This window comes from Ailuropoda melanoleuca, chromosome 1 (genome assembly GCF_002007445.2).
Source record: "Ailuropoda melanoleuca isolate Jingjing chromosome 1, ASM200744v2, whole genome shotgun sequence".
Classification (NCBI taxonomy): Eukaryota; Metazoa; Chordata; class Mammalia; order Carnivora; family Ursidae; genus Ailuropoda; species Ailuropoda melanoleuca.
The window spans coordinates 190,049,627-190,063,158 of NC_048218.1; the positions used below are offsets into that span (position 1 = coordinate 190,049,627).

At 39.6% G+C, this 13,532-nt stretch overlaps 1 protein-coding gene across 6 annotated transcripts in view; it reads left to right on the forward strand.

Annotated features, from left to right (window-relative positions):
* Window positions 1-13,532, forward strand: part of AHCYL2 (adenosylhomocysteinase like 2) — a 163,453-nt gene that overhangs the window by 122,246 nt on the left and 27,675 nt on the right. For all 6 annotated transcript variants that reach the window (XM_034671909.1, XM_034671912.1, XM_034671894.1 and 3 more), the window contains 2 exons: window positions 5,271-5,414; window positions 5,860-5,960. In XM_034671909.1, the coding sequence (XP_034527800.1) occupies window positions 5,271-5,414; window positions 5,860-5,960 (245 nt within the window). The remainder of the gene's footprint in view (window positions 1-5,270; window positions 5,415-5,859; window positions 5,961-13,532) is intronic.

Consider the following 13,532-nt stretch of genomic DNA (forward strand, 5'->3'; position numbering starts at 1 on the left):
TGTGTTCCCTCTCTCGCTGGCTGTCTCGGTCAAATAAATAAATAAAATCTTTAAAAAAACCAAAAAACTGAGCTCCTGAGTTCCAGGTTTGCCGCTCTTCAGTTTATTTACAGCACTACAGCCAGATTCATTCTCTTGAAATAAATCAGGTCATATCAGTTCTCCCCTCCAAACCCTCCAATGCTTCCCAATCTCACTTGGAGTAAAGGTCTTAAAACGGCCTACACAGCCCTATACCATCCCTTTACATTTCTAATCACATCGCTACGTTCCCAAACTTCCCTCCTCGTCCAGCTAGACATTTCACTCCAGCCATACTAGCTTCCTTACTGCTGTTTTGTTATTTCAAAACATGCCAGGCGCTCTCCTGCTTTAAGTTCTTTGCATTTGTTATTTCCTCTGCCTGGGGTGCTCTGAGATACCCTAGCTGGGTATCCTACCTCCTTCAATTCTTAAGTACATTCTCATTGAGGCCTATCCTGGCTAGTCTCAAAATTGTACGAATACCCCACCCAACATTCCCTACCAAAGTTTCCTCCTTTATTTTTCTCCATGGCACTTATTATCATACAACATACTATGTATTTTACTAGTTTATTATTGTTCCTCCCCTTACTTGAATAAGAGATCCATGAGAACAGAGATTTGTCTGTTTTGTACTGTTCTATTCCCAGCATTTAGAAATGCTTGACACATAAGAGGTGCTTGATAAATAAATATTGGTGAAAGGTGTCCAGAGCCCTATATTTTATATTCTTGTTGAGGTCTCTGATATACTATGTATATGAATAGCTAGAAGAAGGTTTATGACATTTCAAAAAAAGGTACCTCCCTCTCCAGAATGTTTGTTTTGCTGAAGTTACCTGGAGGTTTGGGCAGTCTGTGGCCTGCTCTCCCTGCCTACAGACCCTAGTGCGAAGCTTTGCTGTGCTTTCATTTAGGAGTCTCTACCAACCTTTTCCTACCAGGGTTCCTCATCAGAATCACAGAGCACAGAGCACAGAAAAGAATTGGAGCTGCTGTATGCTCAATTCTCAGAAGGATGGTTCATAATTAGTACCCTTCCAGATGGATAGAAGTTAATCGATGTATTCTATGGATGCTTCAAGGCATTAGGGCTTAATTCTAGTGGAATCCAGGTTGAAAAGGGCTACATTAATTCCTAAAATTCCTGCATTGTGCCTGAAATTGTTTATAAGAAACAAACTTCTGAAAACTCTTTCCCTAAGCACAGAACCTTATGAAAACAAATGAACAGAAGAGACTTCTTTCAAGTCAAATCGTTCTCAGTGATGTATTTCTGAAAAAGCTGCCTTTGCAGTGAGTTAATTGGTTAAAGATAAGAAAAGAAGGCTGAAGTCCCTTAGTTCATAATTGGTTCTTATAAAACTTATAAAGTATTTTCAGATTTTTCCAAATAACAAAGTTTTGTTTGTTTGTATTTTGGGTGCTAACATAGCTTTTCACATATTTCTATAGCGTTATGCATCAATGAAATCTGCTGCACATTGACACACAGGTCCCTACTGTTATTTCCATTGCCAAATGAATAGATTGGGCCTAAGGGGAATTGTCTGACTTAAAATAGTCTAATAGGACTAATTCAACTGGGATTCTGACTGCTTCTTCTCCGAGTAATAACCCATAATATCACAGCTGCTAGGAGGTAAGGTTTAATCAGGCTTGAGCCATAGAACATATGTATGCATGTTCAATGGGATAGATTATGGATTAGTGATTCAAGAGTTATATTTTGATTCTGGGGATCATGAAACAAGAGAACACCCCATGGTAAAGTTATATTGTGCTTTATGTTACCTTTCTACCTAGACATTGAACCCTTTTGTACTCTCATTTATTCATGAGATTTTTCTGGTGGTAGTTAGGGGAAGGAGAGAGCATGGGAAAGCAAGGATCTGTTATATTCCCTATTTTACAGGTGGATAAATTGAAAATTGGTCACAACCAATTAGAGGTAAAGCTAGAGCTAAGGTCTTAGGCTGTACTTCAGTTGGTTGTTGCCTTGATTATCCGTTGTTCATTTTTAATTGAATTATGGCTCTGGGCTTCAGAGTGTGACAATTGTAATCATTTTAGAAATTATGCAAGCCTGTGTATACATATGTGTTGGGTTTCTCTAAGTTTTCTTAGGAAAAAACCTTTGATGCTATCTCAAATATTTTCATGAATGTGCTACTTTAAATATAGTGACAGAAATAAGTATGGATTCAAAAAACAAATGTCATGCTAGTTCAGGAATAATCTTTCTACTGTGTTTGCAGAAATAACACTCTCTCGGTCTGGGTCTGTCAGCCATTTTGCATTCACATATTAATACGCTCTAAACAACTAATACTTTTGTTTCTCACCTGATAATAGGTCTGCACAAAGGACTCTTTGAAAACAAATCCATTGTGGCTCAAATAAAAACATTGGTTGAACTAACTATAACCAGTTGACTACTATGAAGAAAATAAAATACTGTATTTGGGGAGTTTTTTAGAGTGGGGAGGTGGTATAATAATTTCTTCTTGAGAGAGAAGAAAACAACTCAAGCCAAAAATTGGAGTGCTTCTCCTAAGAGGAAATTTTGGGGGTTATTTTTGCTGTTGTTGTTTGTGTGGTTTTTTTTACCCTGACTCATCCTTAGAAGCTAGAGAGGCATAGGAGAGGAATGCTATTCTGGGTAGAGTTAGGACTCCAGTCGCAACCTTTTTCATCACTGCCAGCCAACCACCTGCTGCTTGGTTAGATTAGTAGATGACGGAGGTCGAAAAAAAAGAAGCTGCTAAATAATATTATATGCGTGTCATTCCTTCCCCATTCAAAATCCTGAAGCTGAGTAAGAACCTTTAAAAATGTTATAGCTGGTATTGAATTAAAAATATTTGCAAAGCCAACAATAGTATCAGATGGCATTTATTGAGTGCTTAATTACTTTATATCAAACATTGCACTAAGCAGTTTATTTACATTATCTTATTTAATATTCTCAACAACTTGACTCCGAAAGTTATGTCTTACTATTATGCAGTCAGCTTCGTAGCACGTATTATAGCCGTAGGAAAAGAAAAACTCCAATTAATTTTGTAATTAGTTATTTCATGTCTGACTTACCTATTAGACTGAAAACTCCATGAAGATAAAGACAATCCATATTTGTTCTGTATACCCAGCACTTAGACTCTGCCTGGTATACAGTAGACACAAAATAAAAATTTGTTGAATGAACAACTGAATGTGTGAATGACTGGATTCATGAATGAATTAATAATTCTATTAATCAGGTTCTGGAACACCTTTTATATACCCAGAAATAGAGACTGAGACTTCGAAGTCTGTCTGACTCCAGAACACATATCCACTATATTTAAATGTCCATTGGAGAATATAGAAATCATCATGCCTCTGTGGGGCGCCTGGGTGGCACAGCGGTTAAGCGTCTGCCTTTGGCTCAGGACGTGATCCCGGCGTTATGGGATCGAGCCCCACATCAGGCTCCTCTGCTATGAGCCTGCTTCTTCTTCTCCCACTCCCCCTGCTTGTGTTCCCTCTCTTGCTGACTGTCTCTATCTCTGTCGAATAAATAAATAAAATCTTAAAAAAAAAAAAAAAGAAATCATCATGCCTCTAGAAAAGGATTTGAAATTTCAGGATATTCTGAATGTAAACACTTTCATCAAAAGTAATTATGCTATAAATTATGACCAAGATGAGGGATGGCCATTATCTTTCTTCCCTCAGGTGGAAGAAGCATGGTTCCCCTAAGCGTCCAACGTATAAACTATTTCTGAGTATTGATTAGTGAAACAGATGACTGCTGTTTCTGGGCTCTGTTGCCAAAGGTACTTTGAACTCTTGCTCACCCTAGGAGGGAGAACCACAGACTTTTTATACAGATTAGTACCTTTCAAGAACAAAAGTCCTTTTGGGGATTTACTGATTCCCTCACCTCCCTTGGTGCCCATGTTCATTCTTGTTGCCTCGTGTTAGGACTTTGCTCTAGGGCCGTTTTCCAGCTCCAAGAGAGACACTCGGGCCCCCTGCTGCCCAAACATTTTATAGTGCCAGGCCCGATTAACTGGGCAGGGTCAGACTTGCCTTTTACAGCCCTCCCAGATATAGATCCTTTGCTAAGAAATCCCAGAAATGCCTTAATTCTCTGGATGTAAGTAGATCAGAGCACCATAGACCTTAAGAGCTCTGAGTATTTGCAGTTTTTCCCTTAAAAGTGATGGAGGTACTTCTTATCCCATTGAGAGATATGTAATGCCTTATAGACAGAGCTTTATATCCCCAAACCTCCCCTCCCCCTCAAAAAAAAAAAAAACAACCAAAAAAACCCACAACAAACCTTGAGGACTCCTTAGGAAGAAACTATCCTCTGAAACTTAAACATAAATCATGGAAGGAAATTAAATCATCCAGTAAATGATTGGCAACTACAGAATTGTATGAAGACTGAAAAGACCTCAGCTAAACATGTGAGTAGCGGCAGCTGCCTGGTAGCCACAATCAAAAGTCTGAGACCTTCCACCCTCTAGCGTATATTGCTGAATGGATTAATCATCAGAACAGTTTAGTATATACCAAAGGAGGATTTATCCACTTCTTTAGGAGCCGAAAATGCCTGTTGCCGGACCCACTGAGGCCAGCAAGAAGGAGAGCACACTGAATACTTCATTGTCAATATCTAATTGGGTCTGCAGGCATAGTTCAGCCTCATCAGAGCCAGTCTTAAAAAGAAAGCTCTGTTGTCAGACAAACACTTTTTGTGTGGTTCTTAATTACTTTCCCATGGGTTTCTTGTTCTCTAGGTCTTATCTGTTCAGTTATTGTACTAAAACACAAATTACAACAGGCATCGAAACAGCAGACAAAGAAGGGTAGCTTGGATCCAAGAAACCCCTAGGTTAATGACCGTGATCTCGCACTGAGAACTTTAACCTGTTGCTACCGTGGTGTAACCTCTCTCTTTTTGCTTATAAGGAGCTCTCATGTTCTGAAGATCGTTAGCCCTAGATTCCAAGTTAATGCTATCCAGGGGGAATGTCTTTGGCAACCTCTCTCAGCTTCCTCCTTCTGACCTGTGGCTAGCACTTTCCATGGAGGTGATCGAGCCAGCTCCACAGTGCCATTTTAGGTGCCTACCATTTAGGTGTACATTTGTGTGGTGTTGGATGACTAGACAAGCCTCGGTTCACTCCATGGTTTGGTATTCTAGAGGAAGCCATTTTTTTCCCTGAGGGTTTTTTATTCTGTCATTTCAGCGGCTTCCTATACAGATAGCTCTGATGATGAGACATCTCCCAGGGATAAGCAGCAAAAGAACTCTAAGGGAAGCAGCGACTTCTGTGTCAAGAACATCAAACAGGCAGAGTTTGGACGAAGAGAAATTGAAATTGCTGAACAAGGTAAAGAAAGCAAGCACTTTTTCCTTCTCAAGTTGCCTGTGTCTTTTTGTCCGTGTTAATCCCTTTTTGTGTCCTGGGGTCCAGTAGCTTGTGAAATTTAAGTGTGGTTTTAAAGAATATTTATTACAAAAGAAATCTGAACTTAGTAAACACTGTGGGGAGGGAGTGAACTCTGGTGGGTCTAGAAGGAACTCCTATACCAGGAAAAGGCTAAGAGACTGGATAAGGAGGATTGGGATATAAGGAATCCGAACTCTGGAGCATTTGCCTCTGAAATTCTCTTCGAATGAAAAATCAGGTTCAATATCTTGATGCCTTGAGAAACCCATTCTAACAAAGAACCTGATCAGGGGAAGACTCTTCTCTTAAGAGAATAAGTTCTTCTGTTTATTCTTTCTCATTCCCTCCTCTCTAATAGTGCTGTGTATGTATTGTGCCTTTTCAGAAATGCCTGCGCTGATGGCTTTGAGGAAGAGAGCTCAAGGAGAAAAACCTTTGGCTGGAGCCAAAATTGTGGGTTGCACCCACATCACTGCTCAGACTGCTGTGAGTCCCTTTTCTTTCTCCACATAATAATAGTTAATAATAGCCACCAGCTGTTGAGTGCTTGCAACCTGTCAAGCAGCAGGTTAAGAGATTAACAAGTATTAGTTCATTAATCCATATAATGGCCAGGTAAAGCAGGTATTCCTGTTTCTGTTTTACAAATGAGGAAACCGAGTCTCAGAGTGCTTAAGTAATTTGTCCGAGGTCATACAGCTAGTAAGTCATAGAATCCAGATTTGAACTTCAATATATCTGAGTCCCAAGTTTATGCTTTCTCTGTGCTACACTGCTTTCCCCTTATCTTCCCTTCCAGTCTCATTTCTATAAGGCAGCTCTCTTCGGCTGCTTTCAGCTGCAAGTGAGAGAAAACCTGATTCAAACCTGGCTCATACATAAAGGAATTTACTATATTACATAGCTGGAGTCCAGCGGTAAGGTGGACTTCAGATGTGGGATCTCAGGGCTCCAGTTTCATCTGTCTGTGATTTTCTTGCAGCTGCCTTGTCACTTGCTTACTTCATCCTCAGGTTCAGAGCAAGATGCTTACAGCTCTTTGAGCCATCACAAATTGACATGAAGAGTAAGGACCATTTCTTCCTTTCCCCCAAGAGCAAGAAAACCTTTCCCAGAAGTCCTCCAGGATATTCCATCATGTGTCATTGAACTGGGTCACATGTCCATGGCCCACCAGTCCTGGTGAGAGGACTGGGGTTACCATGCTTGATTTAGACCAGCGATTCCCACCCCGTCAGATTCAGTGTCTCCTTTTCATAAAAAATATTTTTGTAATGCCTCGTATTATCATAGAATGAAATTAAAATATAACATACCTCGGTACACATTTTTTTAATTAATATAAAATCTTAACTGAAATATGAAGGAGGAATAAAAGAAAACTTTAATTTATAATGAAATAATATGTGTTTCAATATGTAAATGCTTCAGCACAAGCATAGTGGAATACTCAGATATTTGTACTTCCTTAGAACATTACTTGAATGAGGGAAGCGTGGGTGACTCAGTCGGTGAAGCGCCTGCCTTCAGCTCAGGTCATGATCCCAGGGTCCTGGAATCGAGCCCCACATCGAGCTCCCTGCTCAGTGGGGAGTCTGCTTCTCCCTCTGCCTGCCGCTCCCCCTGCTTGTGCTCTCTATCTCTCTCTCTCTCTGACAAATAAATAAAATCTTTTTTAAAAAAACCCAAAACATTATTTGAATGAGAATGCCACAAATGTAGATAGAATTGTGTTATTGGTTCTGGAGCATCAGAGTGGCATTGCCAAATTATATGATTTTCTGAATCTTTTCATAATAAATGATAAACAACTTTTTAAATTTCTAAACAACAACAAAAAGTGTGTGTTTTCTCTTAATTTACATACTTGTTGCATTCTTGGAAAAGTATTATTATTTTGTATTAAAACTACAAAAACAGTTTTTGTTAACATGTAAAGTGAGGGGCGCCTGGGTGGCGCAGTCGTTAGGCGTCTGCCTTTGGCTCAGGGCGTGATCCCAGCGATCTGGGATCGAGCCCCACATCAGGTTCCTCTGCTAGGAGCCTGCTTCTTCCTCTCCCACTCCCCCTGCTTGTGTTCCCTCTCTCGCTGGCTGTCTCTTTCAAATAAATTAAAAAAAAAAAAACAAAAAACCATGTAAAGTGAAATAAGGTTCTAAATTTGGATCATTATAAATAGGTTTCTCACACATGTGAACTTTCATTGGAACATTTGAAAACTGTACTAAATGTGGTGTGGTTTTGTTGTAAGAGACTGTCCTGTACTTTCAAAATGTCAAAACCTTTCGTCCTGATCACTAAATGACAGGTGCATTCCCCTCCCAATTAATGTGACAACCAAAAATGCCCCCACAGTTTTCCAGAGCTCCTCTGTCGAGAGCCGCTGACTCACAGCCGTCATCAGGGACGTAAGAGATGTTGAATTGCTAGCCATAATGAGACCACTACAGGAAATTGATGTATTGGGAATTGGTCTGAAATCTTTTGTATGATTTATAAGACTCAGGTCATCTGAATCATTAGATCAACTTTCAAAAGATTATCTCCTGAAGCGTAACACTTATTTATATGGCCACATTCCTGATTAAGTACAGCAGAGAGTCCTTAAGACGCAGACAGCTACTGTGAACATCCTTACCATGAGACTTTTCTGGATTACGTGTTCTCTAAGGGAAAAAAATACCTTGACTGCCCAAAATTAATGTAATAAATTGAAAACTGTCTTTTTGGAGCTACAGACTAATTAATCGAGGTAGAAACTCTCTTGGAATCTTTTTTGGGCTTCCCCAGTCAGGGACATGAGACTTCAGTGTGGAGGCTTAAAATAGTAAGTGCTTCTGTACTGTCTCATGTTGCTAAATTCTATCTAGTTTCTTTTTTACCCCCTGGCTCACCAAACATTACCACCTTTCAGGGTTCCCTTTCATTTTCTATTGAATGGAGTAATCAAATTTAGTTTACCAGTTTTAGTATTATTTTGTTATTCCCTCTCCACGTTTTTTCTTTTTCCCTTAAAAAAATAATTACAAAGGAATTGCTTTGTTTTTAATCTCGATTTTCTTTTTTTTTTTTTTTAAAGATTTTTTATTTATTTATTCGACAGAGACAGAGACAGCCAGCGAGAGAGGGAACACAGTAGGGGGAGTGGGAGAGGGAAGAAGCAGGCTCATAGCGGAGGAGCCTGATGTGGGGCTCGATCCCATAACGCCGGGATCACGCCCTGAGCCGAAGGCAGACGCTCAACCGCTGTGCCACCCAGGCGCCCCTTAATCTCGATTTTCTTTTTCTGATTACAAAAGTAGTTCATATTCATTTTATAATACTCAATCATTACCCCAATCATTAGCATAAAAGGCAATCTCCTATAATCCTGTGTTCCAGAAGTAACTATCATAGTTAATGGTTTCCCACCCATGTTTCTAATTGACTTGGATCTATTTATATTTTTTAGGCGTGTTTCCATAGTTCCTTCTAATAAGCAGATTCTTTTGCTACTCTCTCTAAACAGTTGTGATTGAAAGTCGGGTTAAACCAGCTTCTACGCTCTGTCCTCCTTCCACTCCTATCTACCTTCACTCCTGCTTGAGCCCTAATAGCCAGCAGTCTTGACTTGACAATTCTTTGAACAGTTCTTATATTCTTGGCCCCAGTCAGTTTTCTTTTCTAGTTAATTTATATTGCCCTGTAGGTAAGTCTCAGTATCCCTCTTTTGTTTGACAAATTCAAGAATCCTAGCTATAGGAATTCAGAAATTCTTTAAGGTGAAAAATAAAATGAGAGGGAAAAAATGGGATCAAGTATTGAAAGATAGTATGGACTAGAAATTAAGATATATGAGTAGTTCTGCTATTAACTTACTAAGTGGCCTTGGACAAATTACTTGAGGGGGCTCCCTGTTCAGCGGGGAGTCTTCTTCTCCCTCTTCCTCTGTCATTCCCCCTGCTTGTGCTTTCTCTCACTCTCTCTCTCTTGCTTTCTGCCAAATAAATAAAAATCTTAAAAAAAAAAAAGTAAGGATCAAATCAGTGAAATAAATTTTTTAAAATAATTTCTTAAAAATAATTTTTTAAAAAAATGTTTAAGGGGCGCCTGGGTGGCTCAGTCGGTTAAGCGTCTGCCTTTGGCTCAGGTCATGATCCCAGGATCCTGAGATCGAGCCCAAGTTGGGCTCCCTGCTCAGCAGGGAGGCTCCACGCCCCATACTCTCTGTCTCTCTCAAGTAAATAAAATCTTTAAAAACAAAAACATTAAAATTTAAAAAATAATAAAAATAGTTTTAAAATTTGAAATAAACATGGATTTATAGATAAGTTGCAAGTATAGTATGGATCACTTTTTTCTTAGCCATTTGAGAGTAAGTTGCCAACCTGATGCTCCTTCACCCACAAATACTTCAGTGCATATTTTCTACAAACAAGGACATTCTCTCATTCAACCAGTACAGCTATTCAAAATCAGGAAATTAACATTAACTTATATTACCGTCTAATCCTCAGACCTCATGCATCTCATTAATTGTCATCCCCTTTTCGTCTCCTTTAGTCTGGAACAGTTCATCAGTCTTTCTTTGACTTTCATGACCTTGACACTTTTGAAAATTATAGATGAATTATTCTGTAGAATGTGCTCAATTCTACTTTTCCTGATGCTTCCTCATTATTAAATTCAGGCCATGCGTTTTTGGTAGGAAATGCTGCTGCATTTTTTTTCATTGAGTCTTATCCGGTGGTACGTTGATTTACACTTGATTTATCATTTGTCAGAAAGATGTTCATTTTGATCCTTTGCTTGAGGTAGTGTCTGCTAGACTTTTTCACTGTAGAAGTTATTTTCCCCCTTTATAATTAAAAAGTATTTCATGAAGTAGTAACACGATACTATGTAAATATCCCATTCGTCATCAAGCTTTCAATTTATTCATTTATTTACTTACTTTTATTTGTATGAATCATTGTTTCCTATTTTATTTAGTGGATTATAATCCATTACTATCACTATTTATCATGATGCTCAAATTGTTCCAAACTTGTCCTGGGGGAGCCCCTTCCATCTTGCTTCTGTGACTTCTTTGTCTTTTGACATATCCTTCTCATTCTTTGAGCATTTCCTTGCTTCTGGTATATGATTATCTAAGCTTATCTTGTACTTTCTTTGCCCTAACCTTAGAATCAGTCATTTCTCCAAGAAACCTGTTTTTTTTTTTTTTTAAGATTTTATTTATTTATTTATTTGTCAGAGGGAGAGAGAGAACACAAGCAGGGGGAGCGGCAGACAGAGGGAGAAGCAGCCTTCCCTGCTGAGCAAGGAGCCTGATGCGGGACTCGATCCCAGGACCCTGGGATCATGACCCAAGCTGAAGACAGATGCTTAACCAACTGAGCCACCAAGGCATCCCGAGCCTGGTTCCTTTTAATGGATCTGGACACCACTGTGTTCTTTGCTATTAAAATATCATTGTTCCTGGGTCCTCTTTAATTTCATATTTTGGAAAATAATTACCTGCTAACTCTTCATATATTTCTTACGCCTTCTTCTCTCCTCCTCCTTCGAGGACTCCAGTTACATGTATGTTAGATTTGGTAATGTCCCATTTGATAATGTCCCATAGATCTTAGATGCTCTGTTCTGATTTTTATTCCCACTCTTTTTCCTTTCGGTATTTCAATTTGGTAATTTTTATTGATCTATCTTCAAGTTCACTGATTCTATCCTTAGATATGCCCAGTCTGATGATGAGTCTGATGAAAGAATTCATAATCTCTAATACCTTTGAAAATTTTTTCTGACATTTCTATTTCACTTATTTTTATTGTTTCCATCTCTCTGCTGAAATTCTCTTATCTGTTCATGGATGTCATCCTTCTTTTCACTAGACCCCTTAATGTAAACCTATTAATTGTAGCTAATTTAAAGTTCCTGTCTAATCAAGCATCTGTTTCATCTTAGAGTCTTGTTCTCTTGAATACTTTATTTCTTGACAATCGTGTGGGGAGGGGAGTGGTTTATTCCACTTTCTTTGTGTGTTTTGAAATTTTGTTATGAATGGTAATTTGTTAGTTTCCATTATTGTCATGAATTGGTCTGGATTTCAATTCTGTTGTTCTTCACCATAGGCTTCAAATTCCTTCTGTAGTGGGCAGCTGTTACATTGTGATTTAAGGTTACCAGGAGACTCTCCTCGGTGTTGTGGCTTCACTCTCAGCTTTCAGTTGCTTCTACACATGCTTGCCACAGGGGTGGGGGGAAGGGGTATCATCTCTCTCTTCAAATGCATGCCCCACCTGCTGCACTAGGCTGCTGTTTCCTAGAGCTCGGCTCATGGGGAGGGCAAGTGGGGTTCTTGGCTCTCCTGCTCCAGCCTCAGTCTTAGGTAGGTCTGGAACAGTTAATCAGTCTTTCTTTGTGTGAGGATAGGGCTTCTTCATGGTTCCTGCTTCTTCTCTCTATAGCAGCCAAATTTGCCTTGTGTCTGGGATAGGTTTTGTGCAGGAGATATTTTCCTGCCTCTCCTGGAGAGGTTGCAGATCTTTATCAGTCATACCTTGTTTTATTGCACTTCACTGATAATTGCATTTTTTTTTAAATAAATGGAAGGTTTGTGGCAACCCTGCATCAAGCAAGTCAATCAGCGCCATTTTTGTAACAGCATTTGCTCACTTCATGTCTCTCTGTCACGTTTTGGTAATTCTCAAAAATATTTCAAACTGGGGCGCCTGGGTGGCTCAGTCATTAAGCGCCTGCCTTCGGCTCAGGGCGTGATCCTGGTGTTATGGGATCGAGCCCCACATCAGGCTCCTCCGCTATGAGCCTGCTTCTTCCCCTCCCACTCCCCCTGCTTGTGTTCCCTCTCTCCGTGGCTGTCTATCTCTGTCAAACAAATAAATTTTAAAAATCCTTAAAAAAATAAAAAAAATATTTCAAACTTTTTTATGGTTATCTGTTATGGTGATCTGTAGATCAGTAACTATAACCTGCTCAGGTGATAGTTAGCATTTTTTAGCAACAAAGTATTTTTTAAAGTATGTGCATTGTTTTTTTAGACATAGTGCTATGGCATACTTAATAGACTACGGTATGGTGTAAACATAACTTTTATGTGTACTGGAAAACCAAAACATTCATTTGACTTGCTTTATTGTGATATTCACTTTATTGTGGTGGTCTGGAACCGAATCTGCATTACCTCTGATGGATGCCTGTACTTTCTATCAGTGCAGGGTCCTGGGCCCAAGGGGGTTTCCTGCTTCTCTCCAAGGAACAGGGAGTTTTTGCTTCCACTCTTCCCCAGAACCAGTGGATCTTTGCTTGCTCCCTGGTGGCAGGCATAATTTCTGCTCCTCTTCCTACAGCTTAAGGCTTTTGCTTCCTCTGAGAGAAGAGTGTGGCAAAGTGCCCAGGGTTCATGCCTGTCTTGGAGCATAGCTAACCAGGTCCTTGCCCAGTCTTTCTTGTGGGCACTGGGTGGAAGCCCCTGGAAAAGAGCTTCCATGTGAGTGTGAAATCTCCTTGGGCCTCGGGCAGTCAGAAATTCCAAACTGACACGCTTTCCCACACTCAGCCTCTACTAGTTCATTGAAATTCTAGCTCATTTTTTCTTATCCTCATTGTGGCACCCACATCTTCCTTCCATGTTCTGTCAGAGGTGAAACCGTGTCCCCTTGCTCTTTAAAGGGATTTGTCACTTGGGAGTTCAGTTCACTTGGTTGCTTTCCAACCTTAGCTCTTCGATGGTACATTATCTGGCTTTTGTTAGGATCGGAGCTTGTCTTGCAGCTTTCTACATCTTCAGAAGAAGCAGAACTGTAAATTGGTGGTTTCTCAAAAATGTTTTGGCTCTAAAACCCTTGACTTAATTAAGTCTTAAAAGGAAGCCCAAATATATTAAATAGGTAGAAAAACAGAGCTCAGCTGGAGCCTTCACCCATGCCTACCCCTACCACTGCCCTCTACTCAAAATGCTGAGGAATTTCTGTAAAGCACCATTTGAAAGTCACTGGCCTCAGTTATTCCTGATATACTTTCTTTTTCTTTTTTTTTTTTTTAAGATCTTATTTATTT